The 27,608-nt window shown below is 41.5% G+C and overlaps 1 protein-coding gene across 4 annotated transcripts in view; it reads left to right on the forward strand.

The window, feature by feature from the left end:
• Positions 1-26,886, forward strand: part of SERAC1 (serine active site containing 1) — a 51,342-nt gene extending 24,456 nt beyond the window's left edge. For 2 of the 4 annotated variants that reach the window (XM_034765311.1, XM_034765312.1), the window contains exons 7-18: positions 928-1,049; positions 4,549-4,638; positions 7,346-7,474; positions 9,869-9,982; positions 14,403-14,565; positions 16,301-16,451; positions 18,002-18,143; positions 20,041-20,141; positions 22,638-22,735; positions 23,306-23,488; positions 23,979-24,122; positions 25,448-26,886. In XM_034765311.1, the coding sequence (XP_034621202.1) occupies positions 928-1,049; positions 4,549-4,638; positions 7,346-7,474; positions 9,869-9,982; positions 14,403-14,565; positions 16,301-16,451; positions 18,002-18,143; positions 20,041-20,141; positions 22,638-22,735; positions 23,306-23,488; positions 23,979-24,122; positions 25,448-25,584 (1,574 nt within the window). In that variant the 3' untranslated portion in view covers positions 25,585-26,886. The remainder of the gene's footprint in view (positions 1-927; positions 1,050-4,548; positions 4,639-7,345; positions 7,475-9,868; positions 9,983-14,402; positions 14,566-16,300; positions 16,452-18,001; positions 18,144-20,040; positions 20,142-22,637; positions 22,736-23,305; positions 23,489-23,978; positions 24,123-25,447) is intronic. The other 2 variants (XM_034765314.1, XM_034765313.1) reach the window with 2 other exon arrangements.
• Positions 26,887-27,608: the final 722 nt, after the last annotated feature.

Raw genomic sequence — 27,608 nt, forward strand, 5'->3', positions numbered from 1 at the left:
ATTTCTCTGTGCCCAACTCCCCTTCTATAAATTGGAGGTAATATTCCCTTTCTTCCCAGGAGTTTTTGATGCTAGATTAATGTATGTGAAGTACTCAGGTAGTATAGTGATGAGTGTCATAGAAAACTTCATAAGGAAATTAATAAATCTGTCTTCAAACAGTGTTTGACCAGAGTGCCGTAAACAAGACCTGGGGCCACACATTGAACAATGAGGATAAAACAAAATATTGAATAGCTGCTCATTAAGTGAGCACTGTCTGTGCACTGAATGAAGCGGGGGTCCTATGGAAAAAATAGTATGAGATTATGTAATTAAAAACAGTATCATAATGCATAGACATTCTGAAGGTTGCATAGGCTACTTTAATTCTGGCATTTCCTAATTTTTGGGTGCTTGACTTTGCCACCTTAAATAATGTTAATTAAATGTAGTTTTTTGTGTGTAAGTCTTTGCACCACCAGGGTCTAAGATGCTATATTTCTAAAATATTATATGTAGCATAACACTATTAAAAAATCTTTCAGATTTCAAAGTTTTGTCTGAACCAAGACTACAGGCCTGAGTGCAAGCATAGCTTTGGTTTGTGATTTTTGTTTTCCTTTCAAAGCACTAACTCTAAACACTTGCTATCACATATGATTGGCTAGTGTCTGAAATTCTTTATTACAGTGTCATATTTTGGCCTAAAAGGATTAATTAATACCTGCAGTTAAAATGTCATTTTCGTTTTGTGTTGATCTGACAACCCATTTATTTTTCCACTTTAGAGTTTGTGACTACAGAATCATGGAAAACTTGTGTGGATTGCAGTAATATTGTTCTATTTGTATTCATATTTTCAAAGTACTATGGAAATCACAACTAAAATTAATTGAAATATTCAAGGCTAGTTTTGGCCATAACATGTACCTTCTCTTACTACAGATTATCAATATAGGACGATTGCTCAAGCCTGTGATCAGAGGACTGTGATTGGTTTGGCCCGATCCAAGGATATTGATCTTCGTTTTTTTTTGCCACCACCTCCCTTACCAAAAGTAAAAGATGTAAGTAAATGAAAATGTGAGTAATTAGTTGAATCTAGTCACTTTTGGTGACAAAAGTCACAACAGTGTTTTGTGGTGAGCTGGACTACTCCTACTCCTAATTTTATTTATAATTATCGCCATTCCACCGCCCTCCCCCCCCCGCCCCCGCACTTGTAGTATAGTACAATTAAGGGCTTGTCTGCACTTCCAGCTCTGCAGCTGTGCCCTTGTAGCACTTAGTGAAGATGCTACCTCTGCTGACAGGAGAATTTCTCTCATCTGCGTAGTTTCTCCACCTCCCCGTGTGGTGGTAGCTATGTTGACAGAGATGCCCTCATGTTGACATAGTGCTGTCTACACCGGTAGTTAGGTCAGTATAATTGTTTCCACACCCCTGAGCAACATATTTATACCAACACAACTTCGTAGGGTGGATCAGGGCTAAATCTTACACCAGAACCTTCATTAAGTTAGAGTTTAGGTTGATGAAATGCACTGCATGTCAACACAATCAGTAAGAGTCAGGGAAATAATGAGCTAAGCAGACATTTCACATTCAGAACAATCTCAGGTCACATCTTAACTTCCCAGGTCACGCAGATTTTACAGATCCTCGGGACGCTTTAGATGCAGTTCTCCTACCTGTCTCTTCCCTGTTGCTCTTACCAAAAATGAGCTCCGTCAGCCTGGATTTGTTAACCACTTGGGCATGCTGTAAAGCCCATCTTCCTCCCAGACATTTGAGTAGGGCTGAACTCAGGGCTGGAGGGGTTTGCTTTTATTTTATTCTTATATTAACTGGTTGGTATCTATTTATATGTCAGGGTGGATTGAGCAGTACTTGTATATTGTATTCTGTATTTAATATATGGAATGAGCCCAGGGCTGGGCACCTGTAGAGGATTTTTGTAAATCTAATAAAATGAATCCTTATCATGGGCAACATGTCCATTCTAAACCTCAAGACTTGCAAAATTAGATATGGCATGTAGCAGTGATGTTCTGTAGCTTTGCACTGTCAGGTTTATCACCCTTGGAATGTGATATGACCAGTGTGAATAAAAATTGAATTTTTAAAAAATAAAAAAATGGATTTTTTATTTAAATCAGATTTTTAAAAATTAAATACAATTTTATTAAAAAAAAATTAAAATTTATTTTGGAATTGGCAATCTGTATTGAGGCCTAAACCTCTTATAATCTGTTAAAATAATTTAAAGCAATATATGTTTGCTGTCAAATTTTAAAGGAAATCAGACCACTTTACTAAGGGAAGGCCCTGGCTAAGCACTTGGAACCAGAGTTTGTTGAGGTGGTAAACCATTTTTTAACAGCAGTAGCCTCTTCTGCAAGTGTAGAGAGAATATTTTCTTCATTTCAATTTATTCAGCTACTTCAGTTTATGACCGATTGCAGCTGCGTGCACTATTTTAAAGAGACCCTATTGTATTTTGTTTATGAGTGGTTAATGTAATATGTATCATTGTGGGCCAGGGATTGTAGGCAGCTTGGGTCGGGGAGGGTAGGTAGAGGAGGATTACCACAGCTCCTACAGGAACTAAAAACAGTGGGGGGTGATTAAGGCTAGTCTCTGAAACTGCAAACAACTCCAGAGCTGTACTACCTGCTGGGGTGGCTTGCATATACTGGCTCTAAATGAATTTTCCATAGACCAACAAACAAACAATGGGCTTTTGGTATAAAAAGGGTGGGTTTAAACCAACACAGGGCCTTCTTTTGATTTGGGAAATGGACAGGACCTTCTGTCCGAGGTGGGGTCCAACTAGGGTGACCAGATGTCCCGATTTTATAGGGACAGTCCCAATATCTGGGGCTTTGTCTTATATAGGCACCTATTACCCCCACCCCCGTCCCGATTTTTCACATTTGCTGTCTCGTCACCCTAGGCCCAACCCTTGTGTAAGGTTTGGAAAGACTTTGGGCAGCTAGGGCCCCATGAGACTGATGGGTGACATCTGGTAACTTTTAGCATGCATATAGGAATGTTTATTGTTTTTCATATGTTGCCTCTGTAATGCTTTTACCCTAAGAATAAATGTATTTTGCTTTGTGAAGGCTGGCTGGTAACTGGTATACGTTGTTGTAGCCCCTGGAGAAAGGCTAATCACAGGTACTAGACCCTGGTCAGACCTTCTGGGGAAATCACAGTGAGATGCAGAGGGACTGCAAACCTGAACATGGTGGCCAGAAACAATCAGTTCAATTCATAAACTTCAGTTAATAATACATCCTTTGTTTAATAAATCAGTTAGCTTTAAATGCAGATCATGATTTGAAAAGAACTTTCTCATTTATTCAGTACTTTTAAGGTAGCTTTATTTAATAAAACAAAATGTACAGTGCTGTTTTTGTGCATTTTTAATTGAATTTGAATTTCCATTCAAATAGATTTTGACACAAATCAGAAGTAAAAAATTAATTATCTAGTAAATAAGAAATGCATCACTCAAGATTTTCTAATGTCATAAAAAAGGGAGTCCTTAAGAATCTGAAATAAATGTAAATTAAGCTATGTAATTGCTTAAATACATATGTATAGATCTAGTATACCCTGGTTAGCAAAAAGAAACACCAAATTTAGTATAAAGGCTATATTTAGTTACGGATCAATCTGTAGATTCTATCAATCAATATGTTACCAACTAATGAGAATTAACCTTTGTGTAGAAAATAACTTAAGTACACATGCACAACACAATTGAAATCAGTTATTTAAATCAAGGTTTCTTGCTTGCTGATTTAAATCATGATTAAAATCAGTGACTTGAACAGGGTGGATTTGATTTAAATCATGATTTAAATACCTAGTCAGGAAGACTCGATTTAATCATGGATTTCTACATAAAAGTGCATTCTTGTTTGTTGTTATAACCTTAATACATATTCTTCACAACTCAGAGATAGATGTAGGTTTCATTTTTAGAAGGTACACACTACATTTTTATTTTGAAAACTTTTCTGACTAGTTTTACAGCTATATCAGGAAATGAATGATAGTTTGGTTATGTCATTTCCCAAAGGTAATTGAAGCAGATATTTATGAAGTCACTGGGAGGTGAACTATCTCCAGTTCAACAGGTTAATCATTAATGTTTGGAGGATTTTCTTGCCATGCTGTATTAGGAGGGAGAACATCATCAGACAGACATTTAAATTGTTTTATTTAACTAAAACAACAATGTTATGTATTCTGGATTTTTTCTTCAACAGCAAACATATAATATTTTAATAAAACAAGCATATGAATTTTTGAATTTAGCTAAACATTCAAGTTTTTTAAAATCAGGTTTGTTTTTGTTAAAATTGTTTTTAACTCAAATAGTTAAATGAAATATATATTTTTTAAAAACAAAAATTAAATCGACTATGTCAGCCAGGTGAACATGAGAAACTTAATATTAATATTGTCTTCTGCAGCTAACTCAGTCGTCTTCAACTTCATTTTCCTGTTTGTTCATAATCTGGAAAAGAAAAACAAGCTTTCCTGCTTTTTCAGGTCCCAAACGATTTCTCAATTTGGAATGAATTAGTCCAAAGGAAGAAAACATTCTTTCAACACCGGCAGAAGAAGCTATTGCTGTTAAAAGTGAGATTATCACTTCAACAGTCTTTGACTTCCACCAGTTCACTGGTGTGACTTTCTTTAAAACATCATGAGCAAACATATATTTCTTGAATGGTTCTTATTCCCAAACTGGGTCTCTGTTACGTCCCGCTGCCATTATAGGTTTTCCCATCTAGTGAGAGAATGGTATGGTTAGGGTTACCATATCTCATAAATAAAAAAAGAGGACCCTCCACGGGCCCTGGCCCCGCCCATTTCCCCACCCCCAAACCCCGCCCTTTCCCGCCCTAACTCCGCCCCCTCCTGCCTCCCACTCCCAGCCAAGGGGAAAGGGCTGCCCCAGCACTACCAGCTTCAGGGTTTGCCGGGCAGCCCCCAGACCCTGTGCCCCCAGCCGGCGCTTCCCCAGCACAGCTGGAGCCCGGGAGGGGAAGCGCCCAGCCGGGGGCGCAGGGTCTGGAGGCTGCCCGGCAAACCGTGAAGCCGGTAGCGCTCGGGCTTTGGGCAGCCCCTATGCCTCCGGACCCTGCGCCCCCAGCTGGACACTTCCCCTCCCGGGCTCCGGCGGCGCAGGGTCCGGAGGCACGGGGGCTGCCCGAAGCCGGTAGCACTCGGGCAGCCTGGCTCTTAAACAGAGCCGAAGAGTCGGGGAGGAGCAGAGCCGCTATTTTCTCGGACATGTTCGGCTTTTTGGCAATTCCCCCCGGACGGGGGTTTGACTGTCGAAAAGCCGGACATGTCTGGGAAAAAGAGGACGTATGGTAACCCTAAGTATGGTAGATCTCAAATCAATGAAGGCTACGCTCAGAAAGACTTCAAGACTTCTGGAATATGCTGCTGAGCAGTTTCACTTTTGTTTCTACTACCTGTCCCTCCCTTCTCACGTTTATCTCCAGACTTCTTCTCCTTGTCCAGATCTATTCCGCCCCCAACAATTTTCTATTCATTCAACTTTTTGAAACTTTGCACTTTTAGAGAGAGGTAAGGGATTGACTCTGTGTACACAAATTTGCAGAGGGACAATAGGGCTGAGGTCTGTTATTTCTCACCTCTATATATTATTTATTTGTTCCAAAACATTTTTGCTGTTAATAAGCATGTTATCTCTGGAGACACAAATCCACAGTTTGAGAACTGCAAAACTAAGCATCTCTGATGGTATCTTCTAGACTGAGCACTGAGTCCCATTGGGTAGATAGAAAGATTAAACTAAATAATCTATACAGAAGCCCCTGGAACCCCATAAGACTGGGTCCCCTAATCCATGAATGATTGGAACTCACGTACAAAATTTTCTTAAACATTACATGAATACATTGTCTCATACTATAGAATTAGAATTTATAGTCCCTATTCCATGATGAGATATCTTAGAGCTATAATGTATCTTAATTAAAACTATGTTTAGATAGGTTTTTTTCCTCAAAAATAATTTTATAAAAAAAAAATGTGATTTAAATAAAAAAATATCCAATTTTTTTGATTTAAAAAAATAATAATTGATTTTTATCCCCCCTGGACTTGAATTACTTTGATTAAATCAGTCCAACATGGATATGACCATGGGTCTAACTATTTCCAAACAGTTGAACCTCTCTGGCTTAAGGCATACTGGAGTACAGATATTTTTACTATTTTTACTATTCCAGCTGTATAATCACTGGGTAACTGATATAGTGGATATCCGTATATAGAAGTTAGGGAGGTCTTTGCATCCTACTCATTGAGGAATTGAAGTAAAACGTTCCAGCAGCAACTGTTGGTCTGTGCATATCCATCTACCAGTTCCATAAAAGATGAAAATCATTTGAAAGCAAGGAAAGTTCCCCCATGTCTATCTCCAGAAGCACAGGATCCAAGAAAGAGAATCAAATCAAATGATATGTTCAGAGATGCTGATTTACTGGTAGGTAATTTTAATATATGAGGAAAATAAGCCAGACCAGGTTAGAATTGCCCAAGACCAAGGCTGCAGATGGAGGCAATATCAGAAAGAGGGTTCGAACTCACGAGTCACTAGCTCCAGAAATTGTATTCCAACCATTAGCTTGCATTTTTGCTCATCCTAAGTATGTGGCCCTAGGCAAATGACTTAACCTCACTGTACCTGTTTTCCCATCCTCATCTACTTGACAGGGGTGTTTTGTGGATTTCTTAATGAATATTTGTACAAATACTTTAAAGATAAAGAAATATACAAGTGTTAACTATTTTATTTCTCTCTCTAATGCCATAATTTAATTTTTTAATCATGCTGTTATTTTTGTAGTTGGTTGATAAAACCATATAGTCTTAATCTGCACCATTATTTTTGTGGTGATCATCATGCAATTGAGGGCCAAGTTTCAATCTTTCTTGTTGTATACCCTGGTGCTTTCCTGCTCTAAGCTCCATTTTATTTCTGTAACACAGGCCAATAGGACCCACATTTTTATTCTTCCAGACCTCATTGAAATAAAATAAGTCCTAAACCTAGAAATTTAAAGCTGACTTTCATTGAAAAATTTGCTCACCAATAATAATAACCTGTCCTTTTATAGGGCTCTGCATCTCCAAGTGCTTCACAAACATTAGCTATGGTGGGAGAGCACTCAAACTAGGCCTTTCAGTTTACAGCATTACTTCATGTAACAATTTCTGTTGTTCCAAATCTTTGTTTGCTTTCACATAATTTCCTGCTGTGTTCCTTTGGAGAGCGTTAATGAGTATTTGTGTTCTTTTGTTATAGGATTATGCTATAGAAGATGAGCTCCGATTGTTATTGGTATCTTTACCTCAGACTGATCTTGAGCAATGTGTCCAGTACTTCACATCTCTGGCTTTAAGAGAAAGCAGTCAGACTCTAGCTGCACAAAGGGTGAGCTCTTAACTCCAGGATGGAATTATACAGAATGTTCTCTCTTTTTTAAATATGTATTTATTTAAGGTATAATTTTATAATATTAGAGTGGGTGAAGCTTTCCCTTTCCACACCCCCTGGTGCTTCTGCTCCACTAGGACTGAGACTCTTTGTGGGGTTATGCAAAGATGAGGAGAGCTTGTTCCCTCCTCCCTTCCTGTTTTCACAACTGTACAGGTCTAACTAACTATCTGATCCTTGCGGTTTATGCTCTTAGGCATGTTGTTGTAAAAATGAGATATGGGGCAGGGAATGGTGTACATTAAACCTACGGTGTTTCCCCCCTTTATTATACTTTCTGTAGTTAGTAGGTTCTCCTTTGAGTGAGTCTGCACATATACATTTCACTGTAGGTTAGGGTTGCCAACTGTCTAATCAGACAAACCCAAACACCCTTGCCACGCCCTGTCCTACCCCTTCCCTGAGGCCCCGCCCTTCTCAGAGGCCCCACCCCACTCACTCCATCCCCCCCATCTCCCCCAGTGCTTGCTCTCCCCCACCCTCACTTTCACTGGGCTGGGGCAGGGGGTTGGGGTGCAGGAGTGGGGGCAAGCTCTGGGAGCAAGTTTGGGTGCTGGAGGGGGCTCAGGGCTGGGGCAGGGGATTGGAGTGTGGGGGGGTGAGGGGTGTGGGCTCTGGAAGGGAGTTTGGGTGCAGGAGGGGGCTCTGGGATGGGGCAGGGGGTTAGAGTGTGGGAGGGGGTTTGGGGTGCAGGAGGGGGTGTGGGGTGCTGGCTCCAGGAGGGGGCTCAGGGCTGGAGTAGAGGGTTGGGGTGCGGGAGGGGGTCTGGGCTCTGGCTGGGCGGCACTTACCTCGGGAGGCTCCCGGTCAGCGGTGCAGCGGGGCTAAGGCAGGGTCCCTCCCTGCCGTTGCCCCGCGCCGCTCCTGAAAGCGGCCAGCACGTCCCTGCAGCCCCTCTGGGGTGGGCCAGGGGGCTCAGCGCGCTGCCCCTGCCTGCAGGTAACTCCCCTGCAGCTCCCATTGGCTACAATTCCAGCCAATAGGAGCTGCGGAGTTGGTGCTTGGGGCGGGGGCAGTGTGTGGAGCCCCCCCCGGCCTTCCCTACCCCTAGGCGCCGAATGGACATGCTGGCTGCTTCGGGGAACAGCACAGGGCCAGGTTAGACAGGTAGCCTGCCTTAGCCCTGCTGCACCGCCGGACTTTTAGTGGCCTAAAATCTCCCAATTTGGCTTCAGTAGCCTCCAGGAGATAGAGCCCAATTTCGTGAGACTCCTGGCAAAACTGGGAGGGTTGGGAACCCCACTGTGCGCCCAGTGCACTGAAGTTGGAGATTTTGCCAGCAGTGTCACTAGGCGTTGTTAGTGCTTGTGTGCTGAGCTGAGGGCATAAAAGGGGTGTATCTGTTGCCTCCCTCTCAGTTCTTTCTCGCCTCCCATGGTGGGAGTTGGAGCTCCCTGTTGCTCTTTAACTTCAATTCACCAGCTTAAAAAAATTACTGTGTATGGTTGTATAGTATTAGCTTAGTCTTAGTGTAAGTTAGTATACAAGCCTTTTTCCAGACATATGCCAGCTCTCAAACCTCCCGAGATGATGTCAGCTTTGGCAAGTTGGTATTCCAGTCTCCTTTCAAATAATCTGAAGTCCAACCACCTGTAAGGAAACTGCTGGTGAGTCACCTACAGAGTAATGTATATGTGCACAATCACTCAAGGGAGAAAAAACATAGGTGTTGGAACTACTGGTGTGGGGGTGCTGCAGCACCCCCTGGCTTGAAGTGGTTCCCATCATATACAGGGTTTACAGTTTGGTTCAATGGCTCTCAGCATCCCCACTATAAAAATTGTTCCAGCACCCCTGGTTACTTACCCGTACAGGAACTGTTGCTCTTTAAGATGTGTTGTGCACATATACATTCTATGACCCTCCCACTTTTCTTGCTACTTAGGACTTTAGACAGACAGTGGAGAGAAGAAATGGAAACGGGGGCAATGGACATGCCCCTTTTATGCTCTGTTTAGTGCATGAGAAGAGCAGGGGAGCCTAGTGGTACTGTTTGCAAAAGTCTCTGGCTCAAGTGGATTGAGCGTACAGATGTACAGTGGGATGTATATGTGCACAATGCATATTGAAGAACAACAGTTACTGTACAGGTAAGTGACTGTTTTCTATAAAAGCTACTGATCTAATGGGATGTTTTATTTTTTTTCCTTTATAAATATTAGAATATTTCAGAACACATAGGGATATATTAATGTAATACACATAAGAGCACTTGGTATAACAGCTTTACAGGCTGTTGCACGCTTCACTTCAAAAAAAAAATAACTAGAACCACTCCTCTTATTTAGCCATTTGAGGTTTGATGTTGATTGTTATTGATTCTTATTCCAGGGGGGCTTATGGTGTTTTGGAGGAAATGGGCTTCCTTATTGCGAGACTTTGAGTAAAGTCCCTTCAGAGACAGTAGAACTCTTCTGTTTACAAGCTTTAGTGCAACATTCAAAGGTAATCCATGTATACAGCTATAATTGAACAGCTGTCTTGATAAACTTTCCTTTCTGATCTTGCCTTTTGCATGTGTGGGATGCGGGGGGAAGCTGCCTTCACAACCTTCCCAATATCGTTTCCTCCCCCAAACCGCTGAGGTGCTGTTCACAGGATTGGAATCCATGTATGAGTGAGGGTGGAGTGGGAGGTTTGTGGAGACTGTCCACAGGATCTATCATTGTCTCCCACTACAACCACGGATATTCTCCTTCAGTGATGGAGATTCCCTTTTAAGGAGTTCCCTCGGGCATCTATGGCAAAGAGTGGAGGGGGTACGTGGGGTAGCATGGATCTTCCAGTGTTGGTGGCAGGCCCTACAGTTGATTTCACGGTGGGGCACACCCAGGGAATAGTCAGGGATAAAGTTTATGAGGAGGCCCTTGTGAAGTATTCCTTTACTACTTTGTTGTTGTTCCACCTTCTGACGCCAGTGCGTCTACCCTGCATAGTGGTATCAGCTATCCAAGGCTGTACATGTCAACTCCTCAGTGGAGGACATATTAGTTATGTGGAGTCTGGGTATATTCTAAGAATAACTTGTTTTATTTACACACGCACATCAATCCTGGAACAGAGATGGTCATATAGGCAGTCCCTTCTTTCACGAATATCAGCGCTTATCTACACAACAAAACATGCCAGAAGGGTAAAGCGCACTAACGCTTGGTGTGTTCTAAAAGCTACTTAGTTCGCATGAATGTAGCAGGGCCTACATGGGGCAATTAGAGTGCTTAACAAATCACACCCCTCTAGTGCATTTTGCTGGTGCCCTGTAGACAAGCCCTCAGTCTAAGACTAAGGTGGACTTTCCAGAGACTTTCCAATAACTCTGTATTATGAATTAACTCTGATCAGAGACCAAGTCAGAGCGCAAACTCTCCTACTGCTCGCACTGCAGCTCTTCCTCCCAAGGATCATTGCCTCTACACAGAATCTTGCATAACAAAAACTAACAACAATACAGCATGTCTTCCCAACATCGAACATTTATTTGCACACTAAGAAAAAGAAAGTGGAAGACTATGTGTAACAACGTCACCTGGTGACACTTGCCATAACAATATTAATTGCACAAGAAAGACTGCAGGTAGAACATAGCTAAAATCAGAAGCTGAATAAATACATATTGAAAAAAATCCACTAAGCTAAATTTATGGTAGGGAAGGGCAAAGAGCACAGTACTCAGCCATAGCACAGTATTCAACACTATAATAGAAACTTTCATGTCACCAGCATCCAGGGGTGAAAGTAACTTAAAGGACTTACCGGTACTCTGGAGCCCTTAGGAGGGTGCGGGTCCTCATCTGGAAGAGGCGTGGCCTTTAAATCCCCCAGTGCTTTAAATCAGTATTTAAAGGGGCTGGGGCTGTGGTAGCAGCAGCTGGGAGCCCCGGGCCCTTTAAATTACCCTTGGAGCTACCAGCTGCAGAGATGGCTGGGAGCTCCAGGGTGATTTAAAGGGCCTGGGGCTCCAGCTGCCACTACCGCAGCGGAGCCCCGGGCACTTTAAATCACCATTGGAGAGGGCTCCGGGCTACTGCCACTACCCCGGGCCCCAGCCTCGGGTGGAGCTTTAAAGGGACCGGGGCTGCACTGCAGTAGCAACAGCCGGGAGCACCTGGCCCTTTAAATCACTGCCAGAGCCCTGCCGCCGCTACCCCAGGGATCCAGCAGCGGGACTCGGGTGGCGATTTAAAGGGCCCCGGAGGTAGCGGCAGTGGGAGCCCTGGGCCCTTTAAATAGCCACCCGAGCCGCGCTGCCGGGGCCCTGGGATAGCAGCCAGCAGCAGCCGGGGGCTACAGCGGTGATGTAAAGGGCCCGGGGCTGCCGCTACCGCCCTGGGCCCTTTAAATTGTCCCCGGAGCCCTGCTGCTGGAGCCCTGGGGTAGTGGTGGTGGGGTTGCGGCAGCAAGTTAAAGGGCCTGGGGCAGTAGTGGCAGCTGAGCCCCGGGCCCTTTAAATTGCCGCTGGAGCCCCGCTGCCGCTACCCCAGGGCTCTGGCAGGCTCCGTGGACGATTTAAAGGGCTTGGGGCGGTAGTGGCTACCTAAGCGCCGGACCCTTTAAATCGTCCCCGGAACCCTGCTGCCGGAGCCCTGGGGGGGGTGGCGGTGGGGCTCCGGCGACTATTTTAAGGGCCGGGGTGGTAGAGGCTGCTGGAGCCCCAGACCCTTTAAATAGCCACCAGAGCCCCGCCGCCGCTACCCCAGGGCTCCAGGGACAATTTAAAGGGCCCGGGGCTCCAGCAGCCGCTACCTGCTTACTTTCACCTCTGCCAGCATCTATTCAACAGCAATGGTCCACAGTATGGCTCATAAATGTGCAGTCATTTGCCTACATTGGTTTCTTTTGCTGCCATGAAGATCTGTAATGACAGAAGCACTGTTAAGAATAATGTTACCTTCTTCTTCGAGAGATGTCCCTGTGGGTGCTCCACTCTAGGTGTTGGTGCGTCCCTGCGCCTTCACTCGGAGACTTTTCATAGCAGTACTCGTACTGGCCACACATGCGCAGAGGCTGCCCCCCGCAGTGAGTCTAGGATAATAGACGTAGTCCCACGTCAGCACCTCTTCCGCTCATACTTGACTACCTATTGGACCTTAAGCAATCCGGCCTTTCTTCCAGTTCCATCAGGGTCCAGTTAGCTGCTATTACAACTTTTCATGACCAAATTGAGGGTACTTCCGTATTTGCTCATCCTATCACCAAGCGCTTCCTCAAGGGACTCCAAACCCTATACCCAGACATAAAACCACCCATCACCCCGTGGGACCTTCATCTAGTTCTCTCTTGCCTAACCCAACAACCATTTGAACCCCTAGCCACGTGTTCCCTTTTACACCTTTCGATGAAAACAGCATTTTTAGTGGCAATTACCTCCGCCAGGCGGGCAGGAGAAATAGCAGCTCTTATGGCAGACCCACCATATACGATATTTTTCAAAGACAAGGTTACCCTCAGGTTACACCCCAATTTTCTTCCTAAAGTACACTCCTCGTTCCACATTAATGAGCCGATTCACTTACCAACCTTTTTCCCGAAGCCACATGCGAACTCGTTCGAAGCCTCAATGCATACACTAGATGTACGCAGGGCCTTGTCCTTCTATTTGGATAGAACCAAACCTTTTAGAAATTCTTCCAGACTTTTTGTTTCCATCGCGGAGCGTTCCAGAGGTACACCTATTTCTACCCAGAGACTTTCGAACTGGATTTCTCAGTGCATCCGGTTGTGCTATCAGATGAAGAAAGTTACACCTCCAGACGGCATCAGAACACACTCCACTAGATCTATGGTTGCCTCTGTAGCATTCTTACGCAAAGTTCCCCTGGCTGATATCTGTAAAGCAGCTACCGGGTCCTCTGAGCACACTTTTGTTAAACACTATGCCCTTACTCAAGGCCCTCTATCTGATATACTTTTGGGCAGGGCTGTACTATCAACGGCGTTCCTATCAGATCCGAAGTCCCTACCTCCTTAAGATACACGGCTTTTAAGTCATCTAGCAGGGACATCTCTCGAAGAAGAAGAGGAGGTTACTAACCCTGTGCAGTAACTGACGTTCTTCGAGATGAGTGTCCCTGTGGGTGCTCCACTACCCACCCTCCTCCCCTCTACTTCGGAGTTGGGGTAGCCTCCGTTGTAGAGAAGGAACTGAGGAGATTGGCCACGCATGCGCACTATTATCCTAGACTCACTGCGGGGGGCAGCCTCTGCGCATGCGTGGCCAGTACGAGTACTGCTATGAAAAGTCTCCGAGTGAAGGCGCAGGGACGCACCAACACCTAGAGTGGAGCACCCACAGGGACACTCATCTCGAAGAACGTCAGTTACTGCACAGGGTGAGTAACCTCCTCTTTTTGAATGAAAAAGGATTATAAGAGAGTGTTCTAGCGGGTAGGTGTGCAGAATAAGTGGCCCCAGCTTACACAGTGCTTTAGAAAAAGTGGGCAGTTGTGTTATGGAGAATTGTGGTCTTAGGATCTGATCCTGCAAGGTGTCAAGCATCCTCAGGTCCCATTAACTTCAGTGGGAGAAAACTGGAAGTGCTCAGCCCCTTCCCAATATTGGGCTGTCAAGTTGGAATGATTGTGCAGTTCGCATGCTAAAATTTTTGACTCCATTTCTGAGTTTGTGGCATTCAATAAAAATAAGTATTTCATAGTTCTTATAATTTCTTAAATTGTTAAACTGAAAGATTTAAGCATAACATAAAAACAAATCCTAGATTAAGTAACAATTTCTGCATATGATGTGGATATAGTACTTAGTAGCTTTAATGGAGACTATGTACAGAGAGCTTCTCAGGAAACTTTTGCAGATTTGGATATTTGCACGACTTCCACTTAGTATCACTGAATTTACTGTAAAATGCTAGGTTTCTACTCATTGTGATAAAATTGAAGCAAATGGAGGTCTTCAGCTACTACAGAGGATATACCAGCTGCGTAACGATTCTGCGAAAATACAAAGGAACATAATTCGCATCATTGGAAATATGGCTTTGGATGAACGTCTTCATTCATCCATAGTACGTGCAGGTAAAAAGAAAGCAAACGTAAGCAATCTTGATGCAATACTTATATTCTAAATTTGTAAGTTAATTTATTACTTTTGTAAAATACACAGGGTCAATAGTGCTGGAGGCAGAAGTCCTATTCATTTACAGACCAAAACAGCATAGTCAGTGTTACTGCAAACTTGCCTCATCCCTACAGTCAGAGTCATAAATCATTGATGAAGGTTCAGAATTTGGGCTTAGTTCAGCTAAACATCAGAATTGGGATGTTTTTATGAATCTCTTGGTATTCCTCCTCACAAACTCTATCTACCCAATAGTTCCGAGATTTCCTTACTGGCTGTGATTTTTTCTTGTAAGGAGGCCAAGCAGGTCTGTTCCTCTGCCATCTGGAGTGAACAGGCCAGTCCATCAATTTCCTCATTTTGAAGTAGATCTAGTAACTTCTACCTGGTCTTGCTGCTCTGCCTCTTTTAACGGGCTGTCTTTGGAGTTTATGCCCCAGCATGCACCTGGGGATTGTGGAATTCTTTATGTTGTGAAATCCTTCCTTCTGTTTCTGTGAGAATCCCTGCTCAATCCCTGAGACTGGAGGAAGAGATTGTTAGAGAACAGATATGCACAATCCTTTAATGCTCTCTGCTGTATACATTTTAAAGGATATACTAATTTTTAAAGAGAACTCCATAGAAGAGCTACTGGGTCTTGGCAGTCCAGAACTGGGAAGAAGACTACTTGTTTGTCCCCATAAAATGCTTACCAGGTTGGATAAGAGAAAAGGGCCTGTGAAGCCAGTAATTCTGTCTTCCCATGTTAGGACTGCCAGCACAGGAAGAAGAGGAAAGAGAATGGTAGAAGAGGTATTGGCTCATATTGGGCTCTCTGAGGGGGTGTGGGTATCCTTAGCTCAATGTTTTTTGACCCTTCCGAAAGGTCAGTTTAGGTGATATTTTAAACAAACTATTTTTGCCATTTTTTGCTATTATAATACAGAGAAGTGGAAAAAGATGATTTGATAATGTTCTCTTAAGGACTTTCATTTTACACAAACCTTTGAAATATATCCTACTTCTAAAATCAATTTACATTCCTATGTGTCTTTCATAATTTTCTTGTAATTTTTATTAATTCTGAAAGGTATTTGTTTTCAAACAGGTGACGTATGCAGCTCATCTATTCCTTTTCCTTATTTCTGCTGTGAATTACTAATCCTGAATCTGTGACATGTCAGTCATACTTTGTCTTTCTTTCTCCTTTCTTCTCTCTGCCCATCAGATGTTGGAGGTCTCTTATTCTACTGGGCTACTGGGGAGGTGCCATTTCTTTTCTCTATCTTTCTCACATCTTGACTGCTTGAGGGATTTGGGGATTTACTCCCTTGCTCCTTTCCCCCTCCCTCTTCCTTTTGGGTGATGGGAGGAATTGAAGAGGGGTACACACTCATCTTCTGGAGAGAGAGAGTGCTCTGATCACCAGTTGGAGTCAGAGATTAATTGCGTACCACATCAATGTGGAATATTTTTGGCACAGTTCAGTGCATTACACAGGTGCTACCATCCAGCACTGGCTACAGTCTGAGGCAAGATATCTGGATTGAAATAGGGTTTGTTCTAGCATTGCAGTTCTTATGCTCCTACAATTATTTTGGCAAACATCATTTTAAATGAGAAAAGCCATTCTGCAATCATAGTTCAGATAATAGTTTCTTAGTAATTAACAGCCAATGAGAGATGTGTTTTGTTTTATTTTTAAACTAGGTTGGGTTTCCATACTAGCTGAAGCAATGAAGTCTCCTCATGTCATTCAGTCTTCACATGCATCCAGAGCCCTGGCTAATCTGGACAGAGAGACAGTGCAGGAAAAGTATCCAGATGGCGTATATGTTTTACATCCACAGTACCGTAGCAGGTAAAGAGGAGGGTCCTTACTCTACCACATGTTACTTCTTTTATTATTCACTTACAAAAAACTTTGTAAAGGTGGAGTTAAAGTTGCTGCTGCCCAACAGTGCTGTCTGCTGTGCCTGTCCTTCTGGAATGTAGGACTTCAGCATCTTAAACTCAAATGTTAAGGCACTAGGAAGTACTCAGTGAAAGTCTCGTCATATCTCCCTGAAAAGAATGTGAGTGTTACAAGGAAAAACAAACACAAATTTACAAAAATTGGTATATGCACATTTAAGGTATTGCTTCACATGCAACTCAGCCCTGTTGGGATGCCAGCACCATATGGATAATTGTTTTTTTGAAAGCAAGGAATATTTGGCAAAAATGCAGGAAACTAATTGTAGGAAATCCCCTAGAGTATTGTTAGTAAAACAATTAATTGTGCTTGTGCAGCTGGAAACAAGGAGGAGAAGCAGGTGTCAACTAGCAGCAACTACTCCTTATATTAATGCCATTGCACAGGCCACATGGAAGGTTCTGTTGGATTGTATGAATAGAAATCCTGATTTAGAATTGTAGTGGGCAAAGAGACTGGCATTTTTTATTACAGAGGATAAGGTACTATGATGTTCATTTCCTATTACCGTCCCTATGGGGGCATAGTTAAGATGGTGCTGTGTCTGAAGCAGCATCTTAAAGGTGCGCTTCGTTTTTCAGTTGCTCTAGCAAAATTTGTAGGGATTTTACTGTCTCTAAGCATACCAGTAAAATACTCTTTGGCCCACTTGGTGAACAGCTCCTTTTGGGTGTCTGAAGGGACAGATACCCTCTGACACCTTGATAGTGGCAAAATCTATTACAGTGCCTCAGTGTAGTACCAAGGATACCTCTATCCTTCAGTTTCTTGGTATTGGTTGGGTGTAAATTGGAGTTAGCAAAGGGAAACTTTCTTATTGCAGCAGTGAGATTCAGCAATGAGCCTCAGGGTACTTCCCTCATTGGTTATGGGTTCTTCCCTCATTTAATATTCCTGCATGTGTCTTGCAGGGTAAGTGGTATTGCCGTGGGGTTTAGGTTCCCCTTCCCTCCCTCTGTTTCTTAGTAAATCACACAATTGCATTACTCACAGTGTTCCAGCATGGTGAACATTCCATGGGAATTTCACTGTTCCTTTGGATGAAGCATGAAGGGAATGGTGTTGGTTCAGTTTTCCAGCCATTTTATAAGTTGAAAATGTATCTGTTTGTGATCCATTGATGTGCCACTAGCCTCTTATACCTCCAATAGCAGCAGTCCCACTGCAGACAGCTTGGATGCATTTAATGTTATCCTGTATGGACCACTTGAACTCCCTCCCTTTTCCCTAGCCCACTGTATTCTGTGTGGTTCCTCAGTTTACATTTTATTGTGTATACTACGTGTGATGATCTCCGTAACGTAGATATATTGTGCAGGTTTTATTTTTTAAAAAGCACTTTGGGATGGTTCAGGATGAAATGGCTTATGTAAATGTTAATTTTAATGTATTAAAATATGTATCCTACTTCTTTTTAAAATTCTTTCCAATATCAGTCAGCCCATTAAAGCAGACGTCCTTTTTATTCATGGTCTTTTGGGAGCAGCATTTAAAACCTGGCGACAACAAGACATTAAACAGCCTTTGGATGTAAAGGCTTTCGAAGGGGAAGAGGTTTACAGTGAATGCTGGCCAAAGGTAGGGAGACAATAACTAATTCCCATCAGATGATTGTTTCCTCTTCAGTGAGCATTGTGGAGAGGAAAATGGAAGAAACCTAGAGTCACACAACACACAGTCAACCTGTGGAACTTTTTGCCAGAGGATGTCATGAAGGCCAAGACTATAACAGGGTTAAAAAAAGAGCTAGATAAGTTCATGGAGGATAGGTCCATCAATGGCTATTTGCCAAATTGGGCAGGGATGGTGTCCCTAGCCTCTGTTTGCCAGAAGGTGGGAATGGGCAACAGGAGATGGATCACTTGATGATTACCTGTTCTGTTCATTCCCTCTGAAGCATCTGGCATTGGCCACTGTCGGAAGACAGGATAGTGGGCTAGATGGACTATTGGTCTGACCCAGTATAGCAGTTCTTATGATTTTAGCAACTGCCTGGTTTTAATCTAGATTACTTCTAATCAGATTCTGCAAGTAGCTCTTTCTTACTAGTAAATGTTTGTCAACAAGTTGCATTTCTGAACAGATTGTTCTTGGGGTGGGATTTCCCAGCTAATGTTAGCCCCTTTGATATAATTGTTTCGTCCAATAAAAGAGGATGCAGTATCTTCCACATCTCTTTCTATTATTCCTCTTAGATTGGGCTAGAATTTGGTTGCCTAGTAGATATCTGTTCACCCTCCTTGCCTTTTTTATTTGCTATTCAGAGACCAAAAAATGTCCACAAAATTCCAGATTTTTTCAAGTATACTGTATTTTTATAAAGAAATGGATTGCTGATTAAAGCTTTGTAGTGTTTGCTGTTGAATTTTTATCAGTGAATCAGTAACAAGGGCCTTAAAGAAATTTCGTTTGGTGTTGTGTATTTTATATCATAATGTAATCTGAAAAGTAACTGTAAAAATGGTAGTTCAGGGTTCCATTTTTAATCTAATTGATTTTCCATGTCACACAGGAGAGGGAGACAGAAGCCTGAGTACTGATTCCAGCTCTGGCACTCACTCTCTCCCATTGTGGCTTTGGGCGGTTTCCTTAATCTGCATGCCTGTTTTCCAGTCTATAAAAGAGTAAGGGCTAGTCTACACTGGCAGCGCTTTAACATGCCTTGTGTGGTCGCAGTGCAACGCGGAGAGAGAGCTCTCCCAGCACTCTAAAAAAACACCTCAAAGAGGGGCGTAGCTCCCAGCGCTGGGGCACTGTTTACACTGGCGCTTTACAGCCCTGCAACTTGCTGCGCTCACAGGGGTGTTTTTTCACACCCCTGAGCAAGAAAGTTGCAGTGCTGTTAATTGCCAGTGTAGACAAGGCCTAATTCTCATGCACCTCAAAGAGGTGTTAGAGGATGTTAATGGGCATTCTTCATCCCTGATATCATCCACGGAAGTCAGCTTTGTGAAGCTTTGCCATTGTTCGTAAAGCACTTGGAAGATTAACGAAAAGCTTTAATTTTAAACTCAAAAGGTGATTTATCGAACTGCCAATCCTGCAAACACAGCCTGAGATCTTTAAAGTCAAGTTGCCTGTTAAATCATTATCAATAATAACTGTTTCTGCAGTCAGAATTTAGTGGAGTCTTTTGTCAATAATGCATGAGTCAATACAGAATCCAGCTCACTCTCCCATAGCTTTGGTGGCTTTGTGATGTGCTAACAGTAGTAAAAACTGTTTTGTCGTTTAAAGTAAGCAGCTAGGATATAAAGGAACACCAGCAGCAAATATTTTCAGAAGGGTATCCTTTTTATATTTCAGTCAGTTTTCTGTCCAAAACTGTACTTTACATTTAATAAGGTTTTTTTTTTCTTCTAATTAACTATCAATCTTACAGCAGATTGCTGGTCTTGATTTTGATGTATGAGAACCAACTGGTGTAGTGTAAATTCAAGTGTGCTCCTTTGTTTTGATTTTATATTTAATTTAGACCTGGCTAGCCTCAGACTGTCCTTCGCTTAGAATTGTATCTGTGGAGTATGACACCCACCTGAGTGATTGGAAAACAAAGTGCCCTATTGAGGACCACAGGTAACAAATGAAGTGCATGTAATTTGTGGAGGAGAGAAAAAGCTATACTATTGACATATAGGATCCTATAGTCAGGAGCAGGTGATCTTATTTTTCCTGTCATGTGCTGCTGTGGAGGAGATTTTGGTTTGGAGAAACCTCTTACCACCTGTTCCTCAGCAAAAGTGTGCACACTTAATTTCCCTACTGCCTGAGTAGGTGCTTGTGGTGTCTCTCTAAATTCTTGTGGTTCATTCAGCTTTGCATTAAAGAGAAATGTGTGAAGAACTCTAGAGACTGGCCTGAATAGATTCTTTGTGGGGTGGGGGATTTCTTAACTTCAGACAAACAATTCTCCAAATGCACTACAAAACAATTTTCAGATTAAGACTTTATATGCCTAGTTTTGGCCTGGAGATCACTTTTATTCAAGAGTTCTAAATCCCTGAAAAGAGAGAGAGACTATTCTGTGGCAGATAAAATATAGTAGCTGTATAATAGTTTTGGACAGGAAGTAAAGGAGACCATATTCAGCTGAAACTCAAGTTGGTATTTGTCAGGACATGTTTGCCAAAAGCGTTGTGAGATCTTTATTGACCACAAGTAATGAGAATTTCTGTTATACGTCTCATTTGAACAACAGCACCTCCAACTCAACAGGGTTTTATAAAAGAAAAAATAGTAAAACAGACTAGGGGTATGTTCCAGAGCCCATTGAAGTCAACAGGAGTCTCTCCATTGACTTTAATGAACTTTGGAGGAAGCCCTAGGTCTCAATCCTATAAACATTTATGTATGAGCTCAGTTTGAAGCAGGTGAGTAGTCTCAAGGATATGACTAGGGGACTACTCCTGTGCTTAAAATGAAGTGTTTACCGGATCGGGGTCCAAAGGATTTATATTCCATAGTAGGGGAAAACTTTCATCACAGTATAGAAAATTAGGAGGCACAATTCTCATTGTTTTCTCTCCCCACTCCTTGTTCCTTCTATTTCTTGGTATTTAGCAAATTGGTACAATTATTCCAATAAAGGAAGCATATGTAATCCACTCCATTAGGGAAACAATAACAATCTCACACATTTCTTTGAAATTAGTAGAAACAAAACAGTTTAATAACAGCAAAAATACTTGTAGACAGGTAATTCTGTTTCTTACTGTGTCCAACCAGAGTTATGGAAGTGGAAAGGAGTTAGAAAAAGGAAAAAATATATTTCTCAATGTGTATTGTAGTAATTTTTGTCCTCAGAATAAAGATCACCTGAGCATACTGTATTTGGTCATTTTGCAGTTCCATATGGCTGCTGAAAAAGGAAAAGTATGAAGGAGGATTTCTTAAGAGTATCAAGAAAGATGCAGCAGTAGAATCATAACCTTGCATTATTATTCATAGATATGTTAGCTGGCCTTTTAAAAGTGAGCTTATAGTGCTGTCTTTTAAAGTGTCACGGACGCGTGGGACAACAGTTAGAGTCCCCATGGAGCTGTGAAATCCCACATGCCATGCTGGACTTGATTCTCAGAAGGAGCAAATCTCTGCAGCTGTCTTAAAGATTTAGTTCAGTTGAAAAGCCACATTTGAATCTCTTTTCACAGGTACTATAGCAGAGTGATCATTAACATCCATTCTGAGAATTGACTGTACAAGGCTTTTCAAATGTGGCTGTTGTTTAGATCTTTGCACTGTAATATAGCAATATCCTGATATTTCTGCTGCTCATTTAATTATCCGAGTTCTCATCTTGTCCTGTGGTCCTCTATGTTCAACTTTACTTCTGCTGTGAGGAAGGGAGGTGATATGCTTTAAAGCATGGGACTGGGAATCAGTAGATGTTCCTGCTCTGCTACAGACTGGTTGACCTTCGGCAAGTCATTTACCTTTTCTGTACCTCAACTTCTCCATCTTCAAAATGGAGAAGATTATGCTTTACCACTCTTTTAACTCTGAGATTATTGGCTGGAAAGTGTAATAGAAGAACAAAGTATCAATAGGTATTATTTTAGAAATTATAGGTAGATCAGAACTTATTTGTTCAGAGCCCAGGTTTCAGCTTTAGCATTATCAGTGCATTGCTGCATACTTTAAGCACAATTTAGCAAAGTATTTGCTTGTCAGACACTGTTTGCTTCACAAGAGAATAGAATTCATTACACTCTGATGCTTTGAAAAGAAAAATATTTTTATATGAAAACCAAGCTGTTTAAAATCCCAAAGCATAACGAGACATTTAGAGCTAATCCTAAATCCCAAAACTAAAGGAAAACTCCAGTGCTTCTAGAAAATATTTGTTATCTCTGTCCCTGAGCTCCTGTTGTTCCTAGTGGCCCCAGTCCTACAAGGTGTTCAGTGTCCTCAGTTCCCAATGAAGATGGTAATAGCTGACTGTGTTCAGGTCCAACATGAGTTATCTACCTAATTCCATTTTCATAGTATTGATGTACTGAAACTCCACTCCAGCATGAGACTGCCCTTTAATATGTTTGCCTTCCGCCTTGCATCTCTCTTTTTCTTCTGCAGGAAATCTATTGCTTATAGGAGCAATGAGCTTCTTAACAAGCTTAGAGCTGCTGGTGTTGGAGACAGACCTCTGGTATGGGTATCACATAGCATGGGGGGTAAGTACTTTGCTTATGCTGTACAGATCAGCTATGTATTATCGGCCATTATGCTTTAAAATGAGTAGCTAAATTAGCCTGAACAACCACATTTCAGATCAAACTCGATCACCCCAAAAGTTTGCAAAATGTGGTCTGAAAATATAAAACTGATGTTTTACTTTATTAACTATACTGCATTGCATAAACAATTTATTAATGAACTATATTGTTATCTCTTTGTACTATGTTGGGGAAGGGCACAGAATCAATGAATGATTTAGCTGAGATTGTAAGGAAGGTCATGTAATTGGGAACCTGTAGGCTAAATTGTCTCCTTGTTGGATCTTTAGTGAACATCACTGGTAGAGTTTAAAGGAAACCAAGTAAGTTTGGAATATTGGATTTGACACCAAATAGTAACAGTTTACATTTCCTGCCTCATTATAGTTTTCTACTTTTACATATTTTTCAGAGTAGACCTAATTAGTTGAGGAAAGAATATGATGGTCTGATTTGTATGTATTGTAATATGAACATTATTCTCTCAGTTATTTAGTTCCCTGCATAAATTAATATTTTTGTTGCCAGGTCTTCTAGTTAAAAAGATGTTGGTGGATGCTTCAAAGAACCCAGAAATGGATAAAATTGTAAACAACACCCGAGGAATCATATTTTATAGTGTACCTCACCATGGCTCCCAGCTGGCTGAATACTCAATGAATGCTAGATATCTTCTCTTTCCTTCTGTGGAGGTTAAGGAACTCAGCACAGGTATTCTCACTTTGTAGCCACTTAGTATAGGAGTTTATCTGTTTATGATTTTTGTCACTCCATTTGAAAATGCAAGATAAAAACAACAAAACCCTTTTTTTTAATCTTTCCAAGGCTGGCAGTTAAAGTGACAGAATAACTTCTGTACTTAACTGTTTGTAGAAGAGGCTAAAGCTGTGGGCAAGTTTACAGAATAGTCTCAGCCGTTCAGAACTGTAATAGTGTAGTATGTGACTCCTCTGTAGCACACCTTGTAATCAAATCTCAGGCAATGTAGGATTAAATGACAAAGTTAGCATGGCATATTCTAGGCTGCTGTCAAACCCCTGAAAACAGGGTCTTACAATGGATGTGCTGCTGTTTTTACTGGAGTTATAATTTTGCCAAAATATTTCTTACAAGATAAAATATTGCAGATCAGTTTTTATTTTCTGAAAATGCGTTAACACAATTTATACAATATACAGTATTTCTTTTTTTCCTTCTTCAGATTCTCCTGCCCTTAAAGAACTAAATGATGATTTTCTTGCATTTGCCAAGGATAAGAAATTTCCAGTCTTGAGTTTTGCAGAAACTTTACCAACACGTATAGGTAGCATGATAAAACTTCATGTGGTACCTGTGGACTCAGCCAGTATGTCAATTATCTATTTACTTTTTTTGCATATTGATGTAGGGGATAGGCAATGCAGATACTGTAATAGAAATATCTGGAAAGATAAATAAATAGGGGATATTGTATGAAAAACTGTTGATGGTTCCTTTTGTTTAAACTTTTGACCAGTTTTTGATCTTGGATACATTTCTAAGTACAAACATGTAACCCTCCTATTGAAATCAGTGAAAACGCAGTGCATATCTGAGCATATTACTTATAGAGCAGTGTGGCAAAGGTTGTTCTTATGTAACAGGGTCTTCTCCTTTTTTAAAGGTGGGAGAAATCACTGCACTCAAGCTCTTACAGTAGAGACATGGTATTCACATGGCCAACGTTCCCCATTTGTTCAATGCTCAGTCTCTCACACAAACCCACTACACTACTATAGCATCCTTTTGGATGACCAAATACGGAAAACTTCAGGCAAAACAAAGAATTGCTCAGAAAGTTGTTAACATAATGCATATGGGATTAGAATAGAAGACTCAGCATAACCTTAACTAGAATTTTCACTAAAGTGATCAGGATTAGCTATCAGGAATACCTAAATACCATGACTAGTCTCAGTGTAACTAAATTTTCTGGGAGTAGAGCACCTTTATTATACACTTAAGGGTTTTCCCTTTCTTGAGGAAACTCTTTATACTGTATTCCATGTTTGATGTCCAATCCAGCCCAGTTTTAAATTCTAAAATCACAGTTTTTATAAAAGAGTTCATTTAATTATAGATGAATTGAATTATAAGTAAAAACCTTCTGCAGTCTTTTAGACTTCTTCAAAATGCAGATAGTTTGACTTCAATAGGGCCAGGATTTAACCCAACGACAAAACTCCCATTGAGTTTAATAGGCAGGATTTCAATCTTTGACATTAAATGATTTGTGCAGTAGAGAAAGCATATGTTTGTAATGTTCTCCTTATTGAGTAAGCTGGGTGCTGGTGACTAAATCAATAAGGGAAAATTATATGGGAAGGAATTAGTTTTCTAAAGCCCTGATCCTGCAAAGGGATCCGTATGGGCAGACACTTACATATTTGTGGAATCCCATTGAAGTCAGTGGAACTCTGCTGGGCCTAAGGGTCTGCCCAAGTGGATCCCTTTGTAGAATCAGTCTAAAGCTGCATCTATTTATGCAATATGTCATTGTGTTGGATAATGCTTTCAGCACATTTAAAAACAACCTAGTGTAAGACCAAATGAATAAATAACAGCTATGGAGGGGTTGGTTTTGGGGACTTTAATTGTTAATGCAAGAGCTTTTTCTTAATCTACACTATTTTGTTTTTTTTCCTCCTCCAGATTTAGGCATAGGAGACCTAATTCCAGTGGAGGTTAATCATCTGAATATTTGCAAGCCAAAGAAAAAAGATACTTTTCTATACCAATGTACTGTAAAGTTTATTCAAGATGCTTTAGCAAGAGAACTGAGAAGTTGAGACTTTACCATCCTTGCTTGCTTCTCTCTCCCATTTGGTGTAATGCAACAAAGTCTTTCCACTAAAACTGTTGGCAGGCCTCCAGAACTACAGACACGATATTAATAAAATCAGCTGTCCAAGTGGCTTTGAATATATCTTCTGTTTGGAAATCTACATTGTCTACGTCTGAAATGCATTCAACATATATACAAACAACCACAGCCCCAGAAATCTGGCAATAAAAGGTGAAAGTCTGATGTGATTCACTTTGACTTATTGACTACATGTATGTAATTCCTCTGCTGATTTGACCAGTAGGCAATGGGAATGCAGTGGAAAGGCTTCAGGTATCCTGTAGCTACTCTTCTGGAGCAGCATGGATGGGCTATGAAGGGTGTCCCATGGTTCACTTCTTAGCCAAGAAAGGTTGCTGTGATTGAGATGAATGTACATATGGTACACTAAGGACCAAAAACAATAAACCCAGATGATCTGTTTCTGTAATAACGTAGAGAAACAAATGGCTGTCTCAAAGTACACATCTGCTATCCATGTTTGGGAGTCTGAAACCTATTAAGAACACATGTGAATGATTCAAGATATTGTTTTGATTGGACCAGTTTATGCTGCTTGCCTTTCTGTTTAATAGGCCCAGACATTCTTCTAGTTTAATTCACTTTTACCAGTTGGCATCAATTGATAACAGGCACAGGAAACAGAGTGCTGTGTGAGAAAGAGAAGCATCACCTAATCTTTTGATCTCTGGTATGGTATCCTATGTAAAGGAGACAGTGACAGTTTAATTTAGTTTTAAACAAAAAGATAAATACATTCTTGTGCTGTTCCATTTTAATTCTGTCAGCGTTGGGCTTCAAGATCATAGGAAAAGAACACTAGTGTGAGAAGTTTTTGACCTAGTTCTCTGCTCTGTCATACACGAGATCTGGGTTGGGGACTTTTATGCTGATTTCTTGCTGCCTACTTTGGGAGTGCTGAAAAGGCAGCACACTTAACTCTTGGCCAGAGTGGCACATGTTGCCCAATAGGAAGCTCTCAGCTGATTTAAGAATGGTGTTGATGAGGCTCAAATAGAGGGAAACTTGTGTAGTCCTTCACAAGAAAGATGGTGGCTATGATATGAGGCTTTGGAATTTGCAGGGGAGGGGGCAGGAGGCTAAGGCAGAAAACATAAAGGAGTTCCCAGGGCTCCATCAGAGCATTTTATATTTGTGGGGGCCTAAACTAACTTATTGCTGTACATGGAGGAAAAACAGCAACAGTTTCTTAAATAATTATGTGGAGTGTTTCACTGTATTTTTTTTTTATTATTATTATTTTTGCTAAAGCCCAGTATGATCTGGTTAACAGCATCGATGAGAGAGAAATATTTTCTAGAACAAGAGTAGCAGTGTTCAGCGCCTTTCTTAAAGCCTTAAATGATTCCAAACCTAATTAAGAGCAGCTTAGTTATGGGCTTGATTTAGCAAAGGACTAATACTGATCTAGTGGCCAAGAAATGGTGAGGACCACAGCCACAGAATCCCTGATAGACTGTCTGGCCTTCACTGTCACCCGAGCAAATCACCTTAATAATCCTGGATTTTCCTAGCTAGCCATTTATCAGCTAAGGCCTTTGTTGATGATGATAGGGGAACCACTGGAAACTGTTTCAGGACTTCTTAATATGATTGTACAACGATGATGGCAAAAAGCCCAATAAGATGATATGAAGCTCAGAAGTCCCATAGTAGCTTGTATTAGTATGAGTGTATTGGTGGTGGTTTAGAATACCGAGACCACCCCTACTAGTCCAACCCTAGAGCACTCTCCTGTAGGATGGCCAGTGCTGGGAAATACAGAACCCAGAGCAGTACTGAAGGCCAGACATGCTTTCTTTTGGATCAAACCACATGTAAGAATTTTGGCTGCCACTATTTCAGACTGAAAATATAATTTGGGACTGAGTGGAACAGAGTGTATGGAATTTATCAGGATACACAGGGTTTTGGATAAGCTGAGAACTTTGCATTGTAAAACATGCA

Source organism: Trachemys scripta, chromosome 3 (assembly GCF_013100865.1).
Source record: "Trachemys scripta elegans isolate TJP31775 chromosome 3, CAS_Tse_1.0, whole genome shotgun sequence".
NCBI classification, from domain to species: domain Eukaryota; kingdom Metazoa; phylum Chordata; order Testudines; family Emydidae; genus Trachemys; species Trachemys scripta.